Source organism: Natrix helvetica, assembly GCF_964273705.1.
Source record: "Natrix helvetica genome assembly, chromosome: 1".
Lineage (NCBI taxonomy): Eukaryota > Metazoa > Chordata > Lepidosauria > Squamata > Natricidae > Natrix > Natrix helvetica.
This window is the reverse complement of record NC_138548.1, coordinates 191,796,806-191,821,418: the sequence shown is the minus strand read 5'-3', so window position 1 is coordinate 191,821,418 and position 24,613 is coordinate 191,796,806. Positions and strand designations below refer to the sequence as shown.

The following is a 24,613-nucleotide window of genomic DNA, read 5'->3' as shown; positions in this document are numbered from 1 at the left end:
CCCTGAATCATTTGAGTCAGGTCCATGGCTGTCATGGAAGCCATGAACTCCCGAACCCCCTCTGATGCTTCTCCCATCGATGGCAGGTTAAAATCCCCCATCACTAAAAGTTTGGGGGTCTCGACCGCCACCGATGCGATCAGCTCGAGGAGTTCAGGCAGGGCCGCTGATATATAGCGAGGAGCCAGGTATACTATCAGCAGGCCCAACTGTCTCCCAGGGCCCCATTTCACAACAAGGGATTCACATCGGGACGTCTGTGGCACAGTAGACTCCCTCGGCTCTAAGTCCTCCCGAATAATTGCTGCCACCCCACCACCCCTTCCCTGGGCCCGGGGCTGGTGAAATGCTTGGTAGCCTGGTGGGCACATTTCCACGAGGGGAAGACCTCCCTCGTGGCCCAACCAGGTCTCCGTTATTCCCGCGACGTCCGGCTGCCCCTCTAAAATTAGATCGTGAATGAGGGGGGCCTTGTTAACAACGGACCTCGCATTGCATAACAACAGCCTCAGGCCCTGGGTCTGTAACTCTTGACCACCTAGACCGCGGGGGTTGGTACAAGCGACCGGGTGTAACCAGCAACCACGGTCTCCCAACCGACTGTAAGTTCTTAATCTGTCCTCGTATCTGCCCCTCCCTGCGACCGTTGGAATTAAAGAGCCCTGTATAGGAATGATATCCTCCCCCTCCTCCTCCCTTCCGCTCCTTCTGCTCGCGACCACACCTGGAGGCCCGGCTCTCACATCGCTCCTGATCTGACCCACCCGCCCCCGCCCCCCCACCCTGGAGCCCCCTAAAAAGGATAAAAAACATTTCATTAAAAACCCCCTAAGTTTGTGCTTCCTCCACCTCTCTGGGTTCACAAACCCGTCATCAAGGTGGGCCCCGGAGGGGGCAAAGGGCCATGCCTGCGAGAGGGGGGACTCCCGCAGCTGGAGCAAGTCCGACCTCGAATACGTAATGGTAAAAAGCTATGACAAAGTCAGGGTGCTGTTGATGTTAAAATCAATAAGCCAGGATCTAATGGGAGGAAAGAAATGTCCACGATCACAACTAGGTGGGAAGATCTTGTGTTGGCCAGGTGATCGGTTGGAAGATGGATGGTAAATAAATAGATGGAGGCCTGGGTGCGGTCCATTGTGGGCGGAAGAGGGCAGATAGTTTGTAGTAGCTAGTTGTTATAAAATAGCAGATGGCGAGGGTGAGAGGGGGAGAGGTAGTAGGAGTAGCCCAGCAAGTGAAAAGCCATAAGTCAGAACTCATAATGTTTCAAGAGAGGTACACGTTAAATTTCTCAGGAGGACCACGAGAGACGAGGTGCTAGGGGCCCAAAGGGAGGGACCTCTAAAATACCAAGATAAAGAAATTACCATTCTTAAGCAAATTCCAAAAAAGATTAGAGAAAAAAGGAGGAAGTACTCTTCCTTATCAAAGAAACTATACAATAGAGAAATTTGGTTCAGATGGTTATTGCCAGAAGGAATGCTGATTTTCTGGGAGGGAAGCTGAATTAGAATTAAGACAGTTGATGAGGCAGAGGCCTTTATTAAAAAACATGTTTCCCTCCCAGAGGACGAAGATAGCAGAGGTGAGGAAAAAGGCAGCAACGTACAAGATATGGAGAACGGGGGGGGGGCATGGCTCCACCTGGGGGCAGGGAGGAGGGAGCAATATCGAAAAGGCTCAGGTCACAAAAATAAATATATCCGAAATATTATTGTAATTGTTGATATACTAGAAAGTGACAAAGAAAGAGATGATTGAACACATTGTTGATATAGAGTGAGAATTCTGTTTATGCTATCCTTTACATGTTATTTCTAAAATTGTAGAAGTGTGAGATTTGGGGGCATTTCTACTGCTAACATGGGAGCTACTAAATTTTTCTATGTACCCTATTACCTTTTCCCTATAAATGTTTTAAAACCAATAAAAACTTTTTACAAAAAAAAGAAATGCATAAAGTACCGTATATTTGTTTTACCTTTATATTTTATATTTATAAATATTTATATTTAACTTTTTATTACTTTATATTTATATTTACCCAAGACCCATGGTAAGATCATCCATTCAACGATAGTTGGTGGAGGCCCTTGCATATTCAGGTCTGACCTGTCAATATGCTGAGAGGCAAGTAGAAGAAAAAACAAAAAAGTCAAGTAGGAGGCAGTGTGGCAGATGAATTTGATGAATGGCTTCTTGATGAACAGTCCCAGTCGGCTCTTGGGAGCTATCAAGTAGCAGACAGAGAATGCGGGAAAAAGGAATCCAACAATGATGCAAGTCAGCATCTTCACAGCCCAGTGGTGTCTCCTCCAGCCTGGGAACTCATCATACCAACGAGAGGCAAGTAGCTGTTGACAGTTTGGTTGGGCAACAAACTAACACAAAACAAAAGAAATAATCAAAACTCTTCTATCTAGTAAATTCTTATATACAAAATGTAACATGCAAAAAGAAATTCAAGAGATTTAACTGCATTTTTACCAGATGAAATTCCTTGTACATTGAAGGACACAATTATTAGGTATTAACAATAAAGACAAAAAAAACTTTGTTCTCTGGTATATCCTCATATCTATTATATTTAGAGTCCCTTTGGGGAGAGGGGGCGGTATAAAAATCTAAATTAAAAAAAAAGTATTTATCCTCATCTAAGAGATGAGGTTTTCTGCTTATACTTATAGAAAGTGAAAGGTAAAGGTATCCGTGTGGGGCTAACTCAAGGCAGGAAACATGTCAAATACATGTTCCTCCTGTTTGCCTCACAACTTTTGCAATATTTCAGTGCCCACTATACCCTAATAACCTAAAATGTTAATTAAAAAGTGAAAGATACTGAAATATTGAAGAATAGAGGATCTGAACTGCATTTGGTCTTATTTAGGAAGCATGTTATCTCATTCATTATTGTAATAAAATCCACTAACATTTTATCTGCATACCTACCTCTTTTTGACGGTATTTAATTGCTAGTTTTAATCTTGCCAAATCATTTTCACTCTGCTCTTCTAGTAGACTGTTATCATCTCTGTAATTAAGAATAATTTCCAATTCTCTTGAACTTCGAGTCTGATCCAACAAATCTTTTGCAAACTGCTTGCACTGTTGTGACAATTCTTCATATTCAGATTTAAACTCATTTTCCACTTTGCTCAGTTCTTGAAGTTCCCAACTTAACTGGAATGCTGTAAGAAATGGGTCCTCACTTGATAGAGCAATTAAAGATGGGCTTGCAAGAGCCTTGTAGATATTTAGTCTGGATCGGGAATGGCGAAGGCTATCCACATCTGAACTGGAGACACATTCCACACAGTTACAGCGAACTTCATGTGGTCTGGGAACAGACACACCTTTCTGGACTAAAAGTTTTATGATCTCATAATTGTTTGTATGGGCAGCCAAGATAATGGGTGTTATGTCTGGTGTAAATTCAGAGAACTGTGTATCCAGTAACGTGGGTGGTACCTGTGGGGATGGAAAACAACTGGTTTAACAGCCATAAAAATGTGTCAGAATATTCATGAACTGGAATGGAGACATGGTAACAAGATCTGCCAATGAATAGGCATAGCAACTGGGTCAGCCAATGGGGGCTATTTAGAAACGGAAACAGTATTTGCTGGAGGTAGCAGGGAAGCCTGGGTGTGTCTTAGCAAACAAGTCTGGTCTAGTCTGTCTGCAACTCTGAACTGAAACTATTCTCTGCTGATCTCTCCTCTGCCTGTGTTTTGCCTGTAACTACTACCACATTGGGGAATCCACTATTGTACATTTACTCATGTGATATTATGTATATAAAGAAGTTAATGAATCCTGCTGAATCAGTTATCTATGTGTGCTTTCTGGATGTGATTTCTACAACAAACTCAGATAGGTTATGGGCCCAGAGCACACAGAAAGACTGAATTGTAATTAAGCTAAGAGACTGCCTGTGTGAGAAACAAGGCAGAGAAAGCTTGCAGTGTTAAATGGAAAAAGGTTTCCTTTGCGGGTTCGGATTCCCCGGCTGGGAGAGCGTCACCGGCTGAGTGAATGAATTTAGGATCGAAGCACACTACGTTTGAAAGCAAGTTGTCTTTATTATTTCAGGAAAGCAAGACGGACAGTGATGTAGTTCCTGGGTGAGCTGACCCCGACATACAGTAAGTAAGGTGACCAACCGTCCTCCTTTAGGGAGGACAGTCCTTCTTTTGTAAGTTCTGTCCTCCCTCGAAAAGTGTCCTCCTATCTGTCCTCCTTTTCGATATTTGAAGACTAATCTGTTGCGCGTTATGTGACGTATTTGTATTTGACATGACAATTCGTCAAGACTCAAGAATTTTTATCTAAAGAAATGCTAGACATTAAAATAGACGACAATTGTCTCTTTGAAGAAATTAGAAGACTGTATATTTAAATTCTGAAAAATTAATACAATGGGAAAATCAACATGTTGAAATTGATAAAAGATGGGTGGATGTTTTCAGCCATTTCAAAAATGAACATATTCCATGTGAACATTTATTTATACTTGTTCAATTTACGTTGTGCTGCCCTGGAACTAATGCAGCAGTTGAAAGAGTTTTTTTCAATGGCCAATGATTTTTCGACAAGTGAGAAATCGAGATTGAATGTTGATACTCTAGCTGCAGCACTTGCCGTAAAATTCAATATGAAGGATATTTCTTGTTCAGATATTTCCAATATATTGTTAGAAGATGATACATTGACAAAAAATATTAATTCAATGGAAAAGTACGCATCTAAATAATAATTAACAGGCATGTAAGCATAATTACAATATAAAATGTTGCAAATGTTTTTATTATGCATATATCATAATTTAGTGTATTATTGTTGCAATGAATAAAATATTTCTTTTATTTACGATATATTTTTTCCAATTTATTTGTCCTCCTTTTCATTGTAAAAAAGTTGGTCACCTTACAGTAAGTGTACATTTTTTATACCATTTTCCTCTTTGAAGTCCTTTTGTTTTCTTTGTACTATTGTTTTATCACTTTTTGTGTGTGCCTTTGCTAATGGTTCTAATCCTGTCTTGAGTTTTGTTATTACTCTGCCCTAAAGTACTTCCCATGGGGCAGGGATGGGCCCTAGTGTCTTCTACTGTATTTCCTATTTTTACATCTTTGCCCTGAGCTAATCAGTCTTTGTTGTCACTCTGACCTTTTCTTCTCTTAAAGGTAACTTCTTCCTTCACTTCCTAGGTCTTTTGTATTATTTTGTACTCTGTAGCTATTTCTAATTGTCCTGCTATCCTGGTAATTATTCTCAGGAGGTTTCTTTTAGAATGTATGCTGGCTTTGTTATTCTAGTGACTTCCAGTTTGGTTATGGGCTGTACTGGTCTTCCTAATACAACACTGTCTTGGTGAAGTTCCCTTCCCACAACAGGATGGCTGCTGCTGAATTTAAGAAGAGCTCTCTGCCTTGCTTGGGACAGAAGAACTATATTGTTTGGGCTGCAAAGCTGGAATGTTTCCTGAAGGCTAAGGAGCTCTGGGATATAGTTGTTAAACCACCCCAGGAACCTTTAGCAGCTGCAGATCAGAGGCAGTATGATAAAGTAATGGCCTATATCAGTGATGGCGAAACTTTTTCGCATCAAGTGCCCAAAATGGAATGTGCATGCACCAGTGCACCAGAAACCCAAAGGCCAGCTGGCCAGCATGCACATGCCTGCTTTTGGGCCATTTTCTGGGTTGTTTTTGGCCCCAAAAATGGTCTGTTTTTGGTCCATTTCAGGCCATTTTGGGGCTGTTTTTAGGCTGTTTTTCAGCCATTTGGGGGCCATTTTGTGGGTCAAAAGCAGCCCAAAAAGTGGCTTAAAAACATCCCATAAAACAGCTTGAAAATGGCCTGGAAATGGGGAAAAAATGGTCAACAATGCCCCAAAACAGGCCTTTATTGGGCTGTTTTCAGGCTGTTTTCCAATGCTCCGGCTCTTGCAAAGACCAGCTGGTGACAGTACACATGCCCACAGAGAGGGCTCTGGGTGCCACCTCTGGCACACGTGCCATAGATTCTCCATCACGGGCCTATATCATTTTAAGTTTAGAAGACTTTATTTGTTGAGTTACAACAGTGTGGAATGAATATTCCTGAATCTCAAAAGGTGCTATTGGTGTTACAGTCATTGGGACATTGTTTCTGCAGTATCTAAGTGCAAACCAAAGCAGAAATTGCGTTTGGAGGCTTTAAAGGCTTGTTTGATTGTTGATGAGAACAAGCGCCATTTTAGAAGAAGCCTCAAAAAGAAATTCCTGAGGTGGGGGCCCAAGCAGCAGAGAGAGAAGAACAACGGAAAGTCCCACAGGCTGTCTGTCTGCAGAGACCATAGCAACAAAGAAGGTGTCTATAAAGAGAAATGTAGCAGCAAAAGAGACCAGATTACAGCCCAGCAACAGAGGCGGTGCTTCATTTGTGGTGAAAAAATGGATGCAGCCCCCTGTGGTCACATGATTGCAGCACCCTGTGGTCACATGACAATCACTGCTGGCTTCCGACAAGCTGTCAATGGGGAAGTGTAGTAGTCACTCAATTCTATGACTATGGAAGAGAAACACTGTTCTAGTGCTTTCAAAGTTCAAATCTAGAGAGCCTCCATAACTTAATTTAAGAATAGATTATCTGCATATACACAGCTTGCAACACGCTAATAGATATTCTTAACAGAAGCATCTGTTTCTTGAGACTGTGAACACACAAGGCACAGACAATGCCCCGTCTTTGCAATTTGCCTCTTCCATTTGCATCTCTGACTGCAAAATATTGTACATTATTATATTGCAAATTCTCGGTTACCCCAAATCTTGAGCATTGCTTGGAAACAATGTTTCTTCTGTTTTGTTTACAGACACAGATAGATGAACATATTTTGCAAAGTGGTCAACCAGGAGAGAAACATCTTTACTCTACCGAGGGGACCCAGCAAACCATGTCTGAGCATAACGATGAACAAAGGGAGACTGACTGCTGGAGGGAGATGGAAACCCCTCCACAACCAGAGACCTGTTCCTTGTACCCGGGCAAAGAGAACGAGGTGAGCCTGGAGGACCCCAAAAAGCCCCGTTGGTCAATTGGAATCAGAACGAAAGATGGTTGGGAAGGGAAGACCAGAGGAGTCACTCTTACCCAAGGTAGCCGAAAAACAGGGTGGAAATTGGAGTCAGAACTCCCTCTGACCAGGAGGTGCTAAATGAAGCCTTGCTGAGAGAGGATGACACCAGGGGAACTAACCCCACTCTGCCCCCTGCTGATCAAGCTGATGGCACAGCAGCAACAGCTAGGAATCCAGAAAACCCTCCCCCCCAGTTGGCGCATGGGTTGGGGGCCACTCCGAACCAACCATGAAACCTGCAGTTAGAAAGGAAAACTCTTTTACCCCCTGGGGGTAAAATTTGATGGGAACCCAGAATAATTGGGATTCTTTGTGGCACACGTGCTCACCTACATGCAAGAACATGGGTGTGATTTCCGAACCCAAGGAGCCCAAGTGCGAGTGGTCACCCTAGCCCTGGAAGGAGCAGCTGCCAGATGGATGGTGACTTTACATGATGCTGATGCACCAGAACTGCGTGACTTTGATAGGTTCATGATGGCCCTGCGACGATGGTTTGAAGACCCCCTCGCAGACCGCAAAGCACGCGACCGCATTAAAGTTGTGAAGCAGGGACACAGCATTTAACACTCCTCTTGGATGCTATCAATTCAAAGTGCTACCATTTGTGCTACATGGGGGCCCTGCAGTATTTATGCAATTAATAAACGAAGTGTTGCAGGAGCATCTATATAAGAGCTGCATAGTCTATATTGATGACATTTTATTATATTCTGAGACCAAGGCAGAACATGTAAAACTAGTCCGGGCGGTTCTGAACAAACTTCGCTCTGCAAAACTTTACGCTAAACTCTCCAAATGCGAATTCCATCAAGAAAAGATTGATTACTTAGGATATCGCATTTCACACCAGGGCATAGAAATGGATCCTTCGAAAGTGCAATCGGTACTTGTCTGTGAACCACCCAGAACACGCAAACAGTTGCAAAGCTTCTTGGGATTTGCAAACTTTTACAGGCAGTTTATCCCCGCTTTCGCCCAAATTGCCCTCCCCATCACCAAGCTCTTAAAAACGAAGGGGGAGCGAAACCCAAAACCGAAGCAGCCTTTGAACTGGACAATGGAATGCCGAGCGGCATTTGAAAAACTTAAAAGGCTGTTTTCAGCAGAACCGATCCTAAAGCACCCGGACACAGAGAAACCGTTCGTCATACAGGCAGATGCTAGGGATGTGGCGATAGGAGCCATCTTACTTCAGAAAAATGAGGAAGACCAATTACAACCATGCGCTTACACATCCAAAAAATTGAATGAATCTGAGCAAAGGTGGGCCATTTGGGAGAAAGAGGCTTATGCAGTTCGATGGGCTCTTTTAACCTGGAGACATTTCCTAAAGGGGAGTAAGATCCCTTTCAAAGTCTGGAAAATTTCATAAAAATTTAGAAGCTCTAAAGGCCCCAAGGAAACTCTCTCTTAAACAAGTACGATGGGCTCAGTACTTTAAAAGGTTTGAATTTATGCTCAGATACTTCGGGGGGGGGGGGATTTCCTGGCAGATGCACTATCAAGGAAACCACAATACAATAGTATGAAACCAAACGTAATCAAACACATGATAACGAGACAACCAACTAGCCGCTAGAGTAACCACCAGATCCAAAGGGAAAACGAGACACTCTGGAGGACAATGATACCACCCAAACTTTTAAACAAGCTTTAACCACCAATAAATGGTTTTTTGGCCACAAAGACAGCTGTCTGATGAAAGATAACCTAGCTTAGGTGGGAGGGAAGTTGTATGTTCCAGCCAACCAAAGACTGCACTTAATGGAAAGGTACCACGACTCCAAACTAGCAGGACACTTTGGTTTTGTAAAAACTTTACATCTAATTAAAAGGCAATTTTGGTGGCCATCACTAAAAAAGGACATAGAGAGCTTTGTAGCCAGCTGTCCAATCTGTGCAGCAGCCAAAAGACGCCAAGGCGAAATGCCAGGACTGTTACAGGAGGTAGCCGAACCCTCAGCACCCTGGAAGGAGATAGCTATGGATTTTATTGTGGAACTACCAGAAAGCGCAGGGAATACTGTCATCTGGGTGGTAACAGACTTGTTTTCAAAACAGACACATTTTTCTTCTTGCATCCTGACTGCCACATATTTAAGCTTGGGAAATTGGGAGGGTTTTTTTTGTTGGAGCAGTAGAAACTTACCCTTAACAACATTCTTTATTCTATGATAATGCAATTTCAAATGATGGGATTTGGTGAGGGATTCATAAATATGATCAAAATGATATATATTAACCAATCGGCAAAGGTAATGGTAAATGGTGAGATGACAGGAAAGATAGAGATCACGAAGGGAACTAGACAAGGATATCCACTATCACCGTTATTATTTATACTGACACTAGAGATTTTGAATAGAAAAATGCGACAAAATAAAGAGGTAAAAGGGATGAGGGTCAAGAAAGAAGAATATAAATTACAAGCATTTGCAGATGATTTGGTGTTTATTATGGAAGATCCAATAGAAACAGGGCCAAAACTAGTTGAAATAATAGAAGAATATGGAGAAGTAGCGGGGTTGAAGATTAATAAAGATAAAACAAAATTTCCGGTGAAAAATATGACAGAAAAACAGAAAAGAGAGTTGATGGGGAAACTGGACATACAGATGGTGAAAAAAGTGAAATATTTGGGTATTCAATTGACATCAAGGTGCGTAACACTAAAGGAGGAGAACTATTATAAGGTGAGAAAACAAATAGAAATAGATCTGAAAAAATGGAAAAACCTACAATTATCATTGATGGAAAGAATAGCAGTAGTAAAGATGAATATACTACCAAGACTTATTCTTATTCCAAACAATGCCGATAAAATTAGAGAAAAAATACTTTGAAAGTATGATTAAAATAGTGGGGAATATATATGGCAGGGGGAAAAAAGCAAGAATTAATATAAAAATGTTGCAAGATGCAAGAGTTCGAGGTGAATTTGGATTACCAAACTGGGAATTGTACTATCAAGCAGAGGGATTAGTTTGGATGAAAGAAGATACCTTCTGGACTTTTTCCCTGTGTGCTGATTCGTCCCCTCCAGTTATGAGACCCAGCATTGTTGTGTCGTCTGCAAACTTTATTATGATGTTGATGGATCAGAGGATATGCAGTCATATGTATACAGTGAGTACAGATATTGGTTGAGCACACAGCCCTGAGGGGAGTCTGTGCTGAGCTTCAGCGTGGAAGATGTAAAGGACACAACCCTTACTGTTTGTGGACGATCCGTCAGGAAGTCTTTGATCCATTCACAAGTGAGGGGAGGGAAATTCAGGTCAGTCAAGTCAACTTCTAGCCTTGAAGTTTTATTTCGTTGGGGGTGTTTTTTGGAGTCATGTCAACCATAAAGCTATTTGCCAACTGCATCAACCAATCAAATGTATTCAAAAACATGGGAGAGATTCAAGGATTAGAGCCATGATGGCGAACCTATAGCACGCGTAACACAGGTGGTACCCGAAGCCCTCTCTGTGGGCATGCAAGCCGTTGCCTAGCACAGCTCCCTCCCTTTGTATGCACACCTCCCACCGGCCCACTGTTTTTCAAGTGTCTGCCACATTCGTGGTGCCAGGGGGCTTTAGGGAGGACCTCCGGAGGTCAGGGGAAATCATTTTCTCCCTCCTAGAGGGAGGCTTGAGGAAAGTCTCTGGAAAGGCAAAAAATGAGCCTCCTGGAAGTTCCGGAAGTCCAGAAATGGGCCTGTTTCCAGCCTCCGGAGAGCCTCCGGAGCCTGAGGGAAAGTGGTGTTCGCCCTCCTGGAGGCTTGAAAAAAGCCTACAGAGTCTGGGGAGGGCAAAAAATGAACCTTCTGGAAGTTCCAGAGCTCCGTAAACAGGTTTGTTTCCAGCCTCCAGAGGGCCTCCAGAGCTTGGGGGAGGCCATTTTTGCCTCCTGGAGGCTCAATGAAAGCCTCCGGAGCCTGGAGAGGGCAAAAACACCCCCCCCCACTGTGGTACAGGAAGACAGGGGGGGGTTACATGCATATGCGCACTGCATTGAGGATGTGGGTACACATGCGCGATAGTACGCGCACGATTTTGGCATGCGAGGAGAAAAAGGTTAGCCATCACTGGACTAGAGTATATGGAAGGGAATATATGGAAGAATGTATGGTGGGGAGGGGGGAAGTTGTTTTGCACCTGTTAAAGTGGGAAGTGTCTTTTTCTTTTCCAATGAATGTATGCAATGCTTGAAGCAGACGTGGGGAGCACTAAGTAATGACTGGTTGACATTCTTCAGAGGATGGTCTGCCACTTTGCCTTAGCTACAGTATATTCAGAAGATGTTTCAAATCAAATATCTTGTACAGTTCTATATATTTCTTACTTTTATTATTACATACAAAAAGCAGAGGTAAGAATTTTCATTTATGGTTGTGACAAACCATAGTTTTTTTTTACATAACTTCACTGAATTGAGTTTGCCTACAAGCCAGAATAAAACAATGTTTTGGCATTATATGTAATTTCATCCATATTATTTAGAATAATACAACCCCAGATCTACCTTCTCGCTTTGCTTTTAACTTTTCTCCCCCTACTGCTGTTGATTCCTGCTGCAGTCATCAAGACCTGTAGCTTTCTTCTTCCTTTCTGCTCTGGCTTCCTCAATCAGAACATAGTGATACTTCAGTTAGAAAATAGCAAAATTAAAACTGATATATGGAAGAAGAAAATAATGTGTTGCAGATTAGAGAGGAAACTAAATTATGATTTAGCTGCCACAAATAGGAGTGGGTCAATTTATTTTCCAAAGCACTAGAGTGCAAGACAAGAAATAATGGATGGAAACTAATCAAGGAGAGAAGCAACCTGGAATTGAGGAAAAATTTCCTAACAGTATGTACAATTAACCAGTGGAACAATTTGCCTTTAGACATTTTGAGTGCTACATCACTGGAGATTTTAAAGAAGAGATTGGCCTCTTCAGACTTGTCTGAAATGGTATAAGATCATTTGCTTGAACAGGGGGCTGGACTAGAAGACCTCCAAGGTCCCTTCCAGTTCTATTCTGATTAATCTAACTTGGAAAGAACAATTTTCTTTAAAGTCAGATTTTAAAGTTATATGAGAATATGCAGTGTGTTAAGTATTGAGATTTAAGAGCTGACCAGTTGTAAAGCTGATGCAACTGTAAAACTGATGAAATGTAAGGCTGATACAATGAAGATGAATCAGCATTGGTATAACCAGTTGAAGACTATGAAGAGGTCCACAAAAGTCTTTACCACTTTAGGAAGTGTTTATATAAGGCAGCCAGGAGAGGGAATATTTCTCTTGCCTTGTGTCGGGTATCCATTGTTAGGTTCTCCTGAGCTAAGAAGAAGATTGCTTACTTGTCAGGTATTTGCTATCACATATATTTCTGTATATGTTGTATATAAACTACTGTTAAATGTCTAAGTCTCTGCGTGCTGTGTTTTGTTCCTAGGTTGCCTTCTAATAGTCACAGTGCAAACGTTCTGACACAGTGAGTGCATGGTGTATGCACACTAAGTTGAGAATGGGTATACCTGGCCTATTTTTCTTATAGTGATGCTACAAAATGATTTGGCAATATTTTATTTGGTAAAATGCATATTTTGATGCTAGTCTATTGCCCTGGGATTTCCTGGTGGTGTCCCATTCAAGTACTGAACAGTCCAACCCTATTTAGCTTTTTTAAAGGACAACTAGGGGTTAGAGATGGATTAATTCACCATATATGTACATATATTTAGCATATAGTGACTACAATATTTTTACTGCCCAATTTCTTCATTCATTCACCAAGAAAATGTTATGCACCCTTATCACAGAGGTCCCTGTATTAGAGGCTGAAATGAACAGAATTTGGGATAAAAAACTGAATGAATAGATGCCAACATTAATACTGACATTGGCTTTTGAAATGTGATTTAATATATGATTTCTTTTTTGAAATTCCCCCCAACATCTAAGTTAGTGGCTGAAATACAGGTGAAACTCGAAAAATTAGAATATCGTGCAAAAGTTCATTTATTTCAGTAATGCAACTTAAAATGTGAAACTAATATATGAGATAGACTCATTACATGCAAAGTGAGCTTACCTGAATGCTGATTTTCAGTGACGAATGTGGGAGGGGCTACAGCAGGGTTTGTTACAGCCTGATTGGTCCAAAGACTGAGCGATTTTTCTTTAAGTATCCTCCTTTCCCTCGTGGCTCCTAGTTCCTGAGGTCGAATGGAAAAGCTGATAACAGTATGTAAGGAACAACCAAACACGGAACAGCAAACAGACACAAAAAAACACCGACCCCCCCGACCCCAGAACCCCAAAGTAGCCTCTCCCACCTTTGTCACTGAAAATCAGTGTTCAGGTAAGGACCAATGCTCATTTTCCAGTGACTCTGGTGGGAGGGGCTACAGCAGGGACATACCCAAGCTAAGTCCCAGGGTGGGTCGAACGCTCCGGAGGAGGGGGGGTCGCTACCTGTTGGAGCACCCTACCCACAAAGCGAATCGGTCTATGCGGTAGTGTTGAACAAATGGAGAAGATGAGGCCCAGGTGGCTGCCCTGCAGATATCGTCTAAAGGAGCCCTGGTTGCCCAGGCGGCGGTGGTAGCCGTGCTCCTAGTAGAGTGGGCATACCTTGAGGTGGAACCTGATGCACCACTTGGTAGGCCTCTGAAATGGCCTGTTGGACCTATCTACCAATGGTGGCAGAAGACACCCTAGCCCCCAGGGATCTGGGAAGGAAAGACAAAAATAAGGCCTCAGAACGCCTGAAAGAGGAGGTGCGCCTGAGATAAATACGAAGCGCCCTGTGGACATCTAACCAGTGCCAAATGACCTCCCTCTCGTGAACAGGGGAAGGGCAAAAATTGGGCAAGATGACTTCCTGTGATCTATGGAATAAGGAATTGACTTTAGGCAGGAAGGTCGGGTCCAGACGCAGGACCACCCTGTCCTGATGGAACTGACACAAATCCTCCTTAGACGACAAGGCGCCCAGCTCGGAGATGCGTCTGGCCGACCTAATGGCCACCAAGAACACCACCTTCAGAGTAAGGAATCTAAGGTGAATCGTTCTCAGGGGCTCAAAGAGAACCCACGTCAGGGCCCTAAGGACCAGGGCCAAGTCCCATGTGGGGAACCTATGTACCAGAGGCGGACACAGATTGGCCGCGCCCTTGAGAAAGCGTTTCACCAGAGGTGATTGGGTTAACGACCACTTACCCTCCCCCGCTAGGACCAAGGACAGGGCTGCCGTCTGTCTCTTCAATGTGTTATGGGACAGTCTGCGGTCTAACCCGTGATGCAGGAACTCGAGGACCTGATCAACCGAAGCCGAGGTTGGATTTATCTGAAACCTCCCACACCAAGCTGTGAAGGCTGACCACGTAGAGTTGTAAATATGCGTGGTCGAGGGGCATCTGGAGGCCTTGATGGTGGAAATGACTTTGGCGGAAAGGTTTGTGCCCCTCAGGAGGCTTCGCTCAAGAGCCAGGTGGTCAGCTGGAGCCACTGGGGCTCCGGGTGCCTCAGGACCCCCTGGCTCAAGGCGACCTCGGGAGGTGGAGCCACTGACAGCTGGACAAGGTCCGCAAACCATGGACGCCTCGGCCAAAAGGGGGCCACCAGAATGACAAGAGCCCCCTCCAGAACGATCTTCCTCAAAGTGCCCTGAATTAGGGGTGGGGGAGGAAAGGCATAAAGCAGACCAGGAGGCCACGGACTTCTGAGGGCGTCCAAGCCCTCAACGTTGAAGGCGGGAAAGCGGGAGAAGAAGCAGGGAAGCTACGTGTTGCTCGGGCTGGCAAACATGTCCACCAGTGGATTGCCGAACCTGAGGCAGATCCTGCGAAATATCTGTGGGTCGAGCTGCCACTCGCCATGATCCACCCTCAAACGGCTCAGCCAGCCTGCCTGGTGGTTTGCCACACCCGAGATGTGGTCTGACAGGATGGAAGCCAGATTCTTCTCCGCCCAACAGCCCCGTCTCCGAGCCTCCAACCACAAGCTTCTGGAATGGGTCCCCCCTTGATGGTTTATATGTGCTTTTGCTGCAACATTGTCCGTCAGGAGAAGTACATGCCGATTGGAGATCGAGTTCCGGAAGTGAAGGAGGGCGAGGCGGGCCGCCTTCAGCTCCAGCCAATTGATGCTGTGGCGCAGGTCGGATTTGGACCATCTCCCCTGCGCCAGGCTGGAGTCCATCACCGCTCCCCAGCTGAAGAGACTCGTGTCCGTCATGATGGTAATGCGGTCCGGCTCCCAGAACTCGGGCCCTTGGTTTTGGGACGGGGCAACCACCACTTCAGGGACCAGCGGAGGTCTGGCGGGATCCGAATGGGGCGCGGAGAGTTGCTCAGTTTCTGCCTCTGGAACGGGATGAGAGTCCACTGGAGTGTTCTGGAGTGTAGCCTCGCCCACGGCATGATTCCGATGCATGAGACCATCTTGCCTAATAATCGTGCTAAGATGAGGATGGAAGCAGACCGACTTGTGTAGACGCATTTTGTGAGTTTCTGGAGGCTTGTCAGACGTTCCGGGGAGAGGCGAACCAGGCCCGCCCTCGAGTCTATTACTGTGCCTAGATGAAGTATCATTGTTGAAGGTGAGAGATGACTTTTGAGGAAGTTGACTGTGAATCCCAGGGATTGCAGCATCTGGATGGTGGTCTGCAAATCCTGTACTGCTTGTGATCGTGATTGGGCAAGGACAAGCATGTCATTGAGGTAGCAATGGAGTCTCACCGGCCTCGACCGCAGGTGAGCCGCCATTGCCACCAGGACCTTGGTGAAGGTGCGAGGGGCCGAAGCCAGGCCGAATGGAAGGACCCTGTATTGAAAATGTTGACCCTCATGGGAGAAACGGAGGAATTTGCGATGGGAAGGCCGAATCGGTATGTGTAAGTATGCCTCTGTTAGATCTATGGACGACATGAAGTCACCCTGCCTGATACCTAGAAGAATTGACTTTAGAGAGGATATCTTGAAGCGCCGGTACACTAGGTAGGAGATGAGACACTTCAAGTCCAGGATCGCTCTCCATCCCCCGGAGCTCTTTGGGACGACAAATAGGTTGGAGTACACGCCTTGACCCCACTCCTCCAGAGGGACCGATTTGACCGCCTGAATCTCCAGAAGGTGTTGTACAGCGAGGAGCATCAGGTCTCTCCGGATCCCTGGAGGAGGGAAAGGTCTGGAAGAGCGTCGGGGGATGGGCGAGGAACTCCAGCCGGAGTCCGTCTCTGACCGTCGCTCTGACCCAAGCATCGGATGTTATTCGATCCCACTGGTCCACGAAGGACGCCAGGCGGCCGCCAATGGCGAGACTCAGGTTCAAGTCATTTCCCCCTGCGAAAGGGATGTCTGCCCCCCCCCTCGAAAGGGCCGTTTAGACTGACTCTGATACCTGTTTCTGTCCTGGTAGTAAGGGCGCTGACTGTCTGTCATATCTATAGGGAGTGTATCTCTGCTGTCGGGAATCCTGATCTGATGCCCTAAAGGAAGAAGACCTATGGTAGGAGGAGGAACGGCTGTCAGACTTCTTTGTGTTGGTCGGAAGGACCTTCTTCTTATCCTTGTTTTCCGCAAGGATGTGGTCCAAAGAGGCCTCGAAGTGGTTGGGACCTGAAAAGGGAGCCGCCGCCAGGCTCCATTTGGACTTATTGTCCATTTGCCAATTCCGGAGCCACAGGAGCCTCCGGGCCGACACAGAGGTGGAAAGGGCTCTGGACGCAAACTTGATGGAGTTGAGGGTGGCGTCAGCTGAAAATTGGGTAGCCGAGATAATTTTGGTGATGTCTTGGTGTAGACGCTCATCCTGAATTGGGATGCGGTCCTGCAACTGCCGGAGCCACATAACCGTTGTGCGGTTAAAGTAGGAAGCCGCCGCGGCTGCCTTAATGGCCCAGGCAGAAGCGGTAAATTTTTTGCGCAGAGTTAGTTCTGCCCATTTGTCCTCCGGCTTCAGTTTGTCAGCCACATCACCCGAGACTACAGAGGAAGCGTTGGCCAGAAGAGCGAACGGAGCATCCACCGTGGGAAGCTGCAGTGCCTGGGCAAAGGCTTGCTCCATGTTATAGTAACGTTTGTCGTTAGCGCCCGGGTTGGGCAGGGGGGAAGGCCTGGTCCACTGATTCTGGATCATTTCTAGGAAGAGGGGAGGCACAGGAACCTCCTCTTTATCCGTATTGGGATTTATGAACATGGCCAGATTAGGATCCCTGTGTTGGGACACTGGGGCGGGGGGCGTGCCAATTTGGGTGGTCTTCTTGGCCTTGCGTAACATAGGCTTGAAGGCCGGAGGTGGAAAGAGGCCTGGAAAAACTGGGGCCTCGGGAGATGCTGAATCCTCATCTTCCGAGAAACCAATGTATAGATGGGCAGGTTCCCCCAAGACCGAACCCTCGCTGACCACCAAAGGAGAAGGAGGCCCGAGACTGTCGTGGTGCCTGGTAGCGGGAGGGGAACTCCCCCTTGGAGCTGGCGCGGGACTGGGCCTACCCTGGGAAGCATCCCTTTGAGCTAGGCCTGAAGAGATATCCTTGTAAATTGCAGTAGATATGAGTCTCCTGATACTGGCAGGTAAATTTTCTAAGTCCTCAAGATCTTCCTCAGAGGGTTCAACTGGGGGCGAGGCACAATCTTAGGGGGTTTTTAGTTAAATGTTTTATTCGTTTTTTAGGGGATTCCAGGGTGGGGGGAGGGGCTAGTCAGACTGAGGGAGGGACCAATGCCAAGCCGGCGGGTGGAGTTAATAAGGAAGTGAGTGGAGCCATTAAGGGGGGGGAGTAGTGATATTCCAGAAGAGGGTCTTTTTATTCCAACGGTCGTGGGGAGGGGCAGGTGCGAGGGTAGCCAGAGATCTTATCGCTGGTTGGGAGACCAGGGCCGTGGTCGTTGGGTACGGCCGGTCATATGTCCCAACCCCCGCAATCTAGGTGGTCAGGCCCTACAGAGCCAGGGCCTGAGACTGATGCTATGCAATGCCAGGTCCGTTGTCAACAAAGCCCCCCTCATTAATGACTTGGTGTCGGAGGGGGAGCCGGACCTGGCAGGAATCACTGAGACCTGGCTGGGCCACGAGGGAGGTCTCCCTCTCGTGGAAATGTGCCCGCCAGGTTACCGCACATTTCATCAGTCATGGGCACTAGGCAGGGGTGGTGGGGTAGCGGTCATTGTGAGGGAAGATCTTGAGCCGAGAGAGACCACTGTGCCACAGATAACCGGTTGTGAGTCCCTATGCGTGAAATGGGGCCCAGGGGGACAGTTGGACTTGCTGATTGTATACCTGGCTCCTCGCTATGCATCAGCAGCCCTGCCTGAGCTCCTCGAGGTGATCGCCGAGATGGCAGTTGAGACCCCCAGGCTGTTGGTCATGGGGGACTTTAACTTGCCATCGGTAGGGGAGACATCCGAGGTAGCTCGGGAGTTCATGGCTTCCATGACAGCCATGGACCTGACCCAGGTAATTCAGGGCCCCACACACGAGGGAGGTCACACACTGGATCTTATCTTTGTCTCTGGCCGGTGGAGGAGTGATCTGGGAGTAGGGGATTTAGTTATTACACCCCTGTCATGGTCAGGCCACTTACTTCTCCGGCTCGACTTCCCAGCCGCTACTCCACATAGTGGGGAGGCGGAACTGGAATGTCCAAGATGGTTCCGCCCCAGACGCCTGATGGAACCTGATAGGTTCCAGACGGAGCTTGGGCCATTTCCTGTAGCCCTGACCCGCACCCGGATGGAGGACCTAGTGGCTGCATGGAACAGTGCGGCCACCGGGGCCTTGGACCGGGTTGCGCCTTTGCGGCCTCTCTTGCGGCAGCGATCCACCCAGGCCCCTTGGTTTACCAAGGAGCTGAGGGTGATGAAGCGCCGCAAGAGACGCCTAGAGAGCAGACGGAGATCGTCACGCTCTGAATCTGACCAATCACAGGTGAGAGCCCATTTACGGACTTACCTTGTGGCGTTAAGAGTGGCCAAGCGTCAGTATTGTGCCACCCTTATTGCGTCCCCAGATAACCGCCCTGCCGCCCTGTTTACTGGACCCGTGTCCCTCCTGGCTTGTACTGGCATCCTGGGAGGTCACACGAGCCTGGCTCCAGGAGTTAGTCAACGCTTCTTTGAGTGAGGGGTTCTTGCCGGCCGGCCTGAAAGAGGCGGTGGTGAGGCCCCTACTCAAGAAGCCTTCCCTGGACCCAGCTGAGTTAGCCAACTAGCGTCCCGTCTCCAACCTTTGCTTTCTGGCGAAGGTTGTAGAGAGAGTGGTGGCACAACAGTTTCCACGCCACCTGGAGGAAACTGATTATCTGGACCCGCGCCAGTCCAGTTTCTGGCCCGGCCACAGCATGGAGACGACATTGGTCGCGTTGGTGGATGATCTCTGGAGGGCCAGAGATGGGGTTGCTCCTCCATCCTGGTCCTACTAGACCTCTCGGCGGCTTTTGATACCATCGACCATGGTATCCTATTGCATCGACTGGAGGGGCTGGGGGTGAGGGGCACCGTTCTGCAGTGGTTCTCCTCCTACCCCTCTGGCCGAGTGCAATTTGTATTGGCAGGGGGGCAAAGGTCGACCTCGAGGCCGCTCACTTGTGGGGTGCCACAGGGGTCGATCCTCTCACCTCTCCTGTTCAATGCATATATGAAGCCGCTGGGCAAGATCATTTGTGGGTTCGGGGTAGATTACCATCTGTACGCGGATGATACCCAGCTGTACATCTCTACCCCGAACCACCCCAACGATGCCGTCAAAGTGATGTCCCGGTGTCTGGAAGCCATACGGATCTGGATGGGAAGTAACAGACTCAAGCTCAACCCGTCCAAGATGGAGTGGCTGTGGCTACCGGCACCCCGGTTCAACCAGCTGATTCCATCACTGGCCATTGGGGGCGAACATCTGGCCCCCGTGGATCGGGTACACAATTTGGGCGTCCTCCTAGATGCCCGGCTGTCAATGGACGACCATGTGACAGCCGTGGCAAGGGGGGCGTTTCACCAGGTTCGCCTGGTGCGCCAATTGCGTCCCCTATTGGACCGGAACGCCCTTCGCACAGTCACCCATGCGCTTGTGACATCCCGGCTAGACTACTGTAACGCTCTCTACATGGGGCTCCCCTTGAGATGCACCCGAAGACTGCAGTTGGTTCAGAATGCGGCCGCGTGGGCAGTCTCGGGAGTCGCTAGATACTCCCACGTAACACCTCCCCTGCGCGGGCTGCACTGGCTACCTGTAGCTTTTCAGGTGCGTTTCAAGGTGCTGATTATACTCTTCAAAGCGCTCCATGGCACAGGGCCTAGTTATTTGCGGGATCGTATCCTGCCCCACACATCCCTTCGGCTGATTCACTCACACAGAGAGGGACTCCTCCGGGTGCCGTCCACTAGGCTGTGCCAGCGGGCGACGCCCAGGGGAAGGGCCTTCTCTGTGATGGGCCCGACCCTCTGGAATGACCTTCCCCCTGATATTAGAACAACCACGGACCTCCGCTCCTTCCGTAAGAAGCTCAAAACCCACCTGTTTAATCTAGCCGGTTTGGCCTAATTCCAGCTCTCCCACCTCAGTCTGTATTTTTAAATTTTGGTCTTAGGCTAAGTTTTTAATTTTTATAAATTTGTACAGGGGTTTAAAGTTTAATTCGATTTTAACTATATTTATGATTATTTGTAAAGTTTTTAATTTGGTACCTGTACACCGCCCCGAGTCCCTTCGGGGAGAGGGGCGGTCTAGAAATCAAATAAAATAAATAAATAAATAAATAAATAAATAAATAAATAAATAAATAAATAAATAAATAACTGGGGGCCCACGAGGAGCTAATTGAGCTGGTGGTAAATAATCTCTGGATCCCCCTTCCCCTGGATCCTCCACCCCTGCCCTGTAATGCCTGGGTGAAATGGATGGGGAGGGGGAGGTCACCTCTCTTCTGGGTCGGGCCGGAGAGACAGAGGGTGAGGAGGGACTGAAACCCCTAGCCAGGGATTCAGAGGCCTGAGACTTGGCATCAAGGGGAGACCTGGACCTAAAGGGAGAGTCAGGCCTTGAGGCTTGAGCACGCTTCTCTGCCCTGGCCACCTGTTTTTCCAGGGCCTTCTGTCTTCTGGACTCATCCTTGGCTGCCGCTCGGGAAGGGCGTTGTTCTGCCATAGGCTTGGAGGCCGCTGTTCTGGGCCTTAGCCTGCCTTGGGTCTCCTCCACCCCCTCTGTGTGGGCCTGAGCATCCGAGGTTGTGGAGGCCATGATACACTCACGTGTCTTCTGCGGCATCTGCCTCTGAATCTAGGCCTCGCTGTGGTGTTCTGTAGGCCTGGAATGCCCCTCGAGGTTCAGAGGCCTCGTCTCGGCCTTCACTGTGCATTGGAAAGGCCGCCGCCGCTCACAAGGTTGCACCAAAATGGCCACCGTGCCTCGTGGGTGAAGCTCCGGGCGATTCGCCGCCTCGCTCTCTCTGGCTCTGAGGGGTTAGCCTCGCAACGAGCTGAAACAAGCTTCCAAGGGACGCTGCTGATTTTTCTGTTCCTATTCTGCCGCCGCCTCGTCGACCTCGCACGGAGCTCTAGCGGCGGTTTTAGGTTGTGGAAGCCCCTTTGAAGTAGCAGCCAGTGATCGGGAAGATAAGCGCTGCTGTGCGCTGCGCTCTTAGCGGAGGCTTTCGGCCGCGGAAGCCCTTTGAAGTAGCAGCCAGCGATCGGGTAGATAAGCGCTGCCGCAGGGCTTAGAAGTGCCGGCAGGATCGAATTCGCTGCCCGACTCTTCTGCTTAGATCAAATTTAAATGGAGCAGCGCTCAGTAGAGCCAAGGCCCTTGGGCACTCCCGGGAGCATGGGGAATCATCCCTACTCCCTCAATAGGACTCTGTCCTTACGCAATTTTAAAACAATTTAGAGAATCCAATTAACCAGATTAAGACTAAAATCACTAAGTACCTCACAGGAGCCAAAGCTGTTGCTTGGACCAAAGACTGAGGGAACTGGGGGCCACAAGGGAAAGGAGGATACTTAAAGAAAAATCCCTCAGTCTTTGGACCAATCAGGCTGTAACAAACCCTGCTGTAGCCCCTCCCACCAGAGTCACTGGAAAGTGACCATAAGGAGGGAAAGCCTCAAAAGGTAATTGCAAAAGAAGTTGGATGTTCCCAAAGTGCTATATCAAAGCATGTAATATTCTAATTTTCTGAGATTGTGGATTTGGGGTTTTCATGAGCTGTAAGCCATAATCATCGCAATTATGACAAATCATGGCTTGAACTATCTTGCTTTGCATGTAATAAGTCTATCTCACCTTTTAAATTGCATTACTGAAATAAATGAACTTTTGTACGATATTCTAATTTTTTGAGTTTCACCTGTAGTATGAAAGAAGAAAGTTATAGGTCTTGTCAGCTGTAGCAAGATTTTTTTTTAAAGGAAAAGATTCAGGACTGTGGGGAGTTCACCCCTCATTCTGAGAAAACTAAAATATTTTGCCAAATAATCATGTTCATTATTTTTACTGGCAAAGATTTAAGGATTTGAGTAAAAAAAAAAATTGGCACATGCCATAATTTTTATATGTCAGTTTTCTTTCTTTATATGTTTTTCTCTGTAGTCAGATGATTTATTTAGTCACATTGGGGATTATGAATTTAAGGAAATAATTATCAAGACAAAGCAGCAGCATAATAAAAAAACCTGAATCTTTCATATGCATACTCCATATTTTCAACCTTCATGAATTACTGTCATAATTCACACACTTGATCTTAGGCCAAAGACCTACTGATTCTATTAGATATTTCTTTGGAATAGTTGACAGGAGTGAATGCTCACTCATAAACTGGTAGCTTCCCCAGATACCTGTTTTTCCCCGCTGGGCTTCTTGTGATTGAGGAGTAGCTCAACTGCACCAACTACCTCTTTCCTTATGGCATGTAGCAGAGCATCTCCAACATAGACATTAAAGCTCAAGAGCAATTCTATGAACTCCAAGTTTTCATTTTCTATTGCAATGAGAAGAGCTGTTCTTCCAAGAGGATCAATGCAATTAATATTGATCTTGAAATAAATTTCTGCTTCTTCCAAGGCTTGCTTCACACTGGCATAATCTCCTTTTTCTACAGCATTCAAATAGGCTTTCTCAGCAGGGGAGAGTTCAGATTCTGCTCGTACGACGCGAAGAGGGATGCGATCTCTGTAAGGGGCATTGATGCTTCTCTTATAATAGAACTGGGCCATAGTTGAAACAATCCTCACCATGTATTTCTGCAACAGAATAGAAAGAAGTCATCAGTTGCATATTGAAGGAATATAGCACTGCGAATACACTATGGTTGTAGTAGCCCATTTCCATAAAAAAGAAATAGTGTTTAGCAGTAGGAAGAGAAAAACATAAAATAAAAACACCCTTCCCCCCATATGCTTATGTTCAAAATCTTAAGTTTTTGTATTTTCCAGTAACATTTTTTGAATGAGGAATATATACATACTAGTTGAATACCCATGCTCCGCTACGAAACTATGGGATCGGGCTTGATAAATTGATACAGCTTGAAAATTAATGAGTAGTTATGATCAGCATCTCCTCTCACTTCTCTCCTCAGGCTTGCTCCACATAAGCTCTCCTCTCCTATCCCCCTTCTCTCCCTCAGATTGGCCCTATTGATCCTCTCCAAACCCCTTTCCTGCAGGCCGGATGAGTCATGAGTTGGACATGCCCAAGTGGCAGTTGGAACAGAGATATTTTCAGGTGGAGTGGGGAGAGTAGAACACCTAGCTCCTTAGTATCAGAGTGTGTTAATAATAGTATAAGAAATACTAATGATCTGATGGTCATCTCAAAAAATCCTTCCTTAGCAAGCATCTAGAAGCTAAGAGGAACATACGTGCCAAATTTCAAGTTTGTAGGCTTTATGGTTCTGGAGATTCCATGATGCTTGCGTGAGTGGCATTGCACTTTTATATATTTGGATTCCCAAGGATTTTACTTCTGTTAATTAAAATTGTCTTGAAAAATCTTGGGTACAGAGCAGCTGGGTCACTGCTACATAGGGGAAGCAACCTCAAAACTTCTGAAACAAGACGCCCCCATCCAAAAAAATCTGTATGGCTCCCACTTTATACTTTTCCATAAGGACATGAAAAACTAATTGTTCCCCAAAGCCTTGGATTAAGATGGATGAAGCCCATTGTGGGATGTATTTTTTGTCCATGATTTTATACATAGTAATCCAATCTTATTTTGTTTGGTATTACACTCCAGACCAAAACTACTTCAACAGGATTTATTGCACAGACAGACAGACAGATCCTTGGCAGCAATCCACCATGACAAGACTCTCAGAAACCTCTGACATAGAGACATGATAGCAGCTGTCCAGCATGCTAAGCTTCCAAGATAGAACTTTAGGAATAGTTCCTTTGTTGACTTCTGCAAAGGGCGTATGCTCAATCAATCCTTTTATAGACTGAAGGGGAGTCTACTTATCAGCAGCTGAGAGCAATTACCACTGGTAACTGCGCCCTTGCTCCTTG

The 24,613-nt window shown here is 46.4% G+C and overlaps 1 protein-coding gene across 6 annotated transcripts in view; it reads right to left on the bottom strand.

The window, feature by feature from the left end:
- Positions 1-24,613, bottom strand: part of TRPC4 (transient receptor potential cation channel subfamily C member 4) — a 363,414-nt gene that overhangs the window by 226,495 nt on the left and 112,306 nt on the right. For all 6 annotated transcript variants that reach the window (XM_081936901.1, XM_081936899.1, XM_081936897.1 and 3 more), the window contains 3 exons: positions 22,940-23,344; positions 2,953-3,471; positions 2,048-2,384 (listed from right to left, as the gene is read on the bottom strand). In XM_081936901.1, the coding sequence (XP_081793027.1) occupies positions 2,048-2,384; positions 2,953-3,471; positions 22,940-23,338 (1,255 nt within the window). In that variant the 5' untranslated portion in view covers positions 23,339-23,344. The remainder of the gene's footprint in view (positions 1-2,047; positions 2,385-2,952; positions 3,472-22,939; positions 23,345-24,613) is intronic.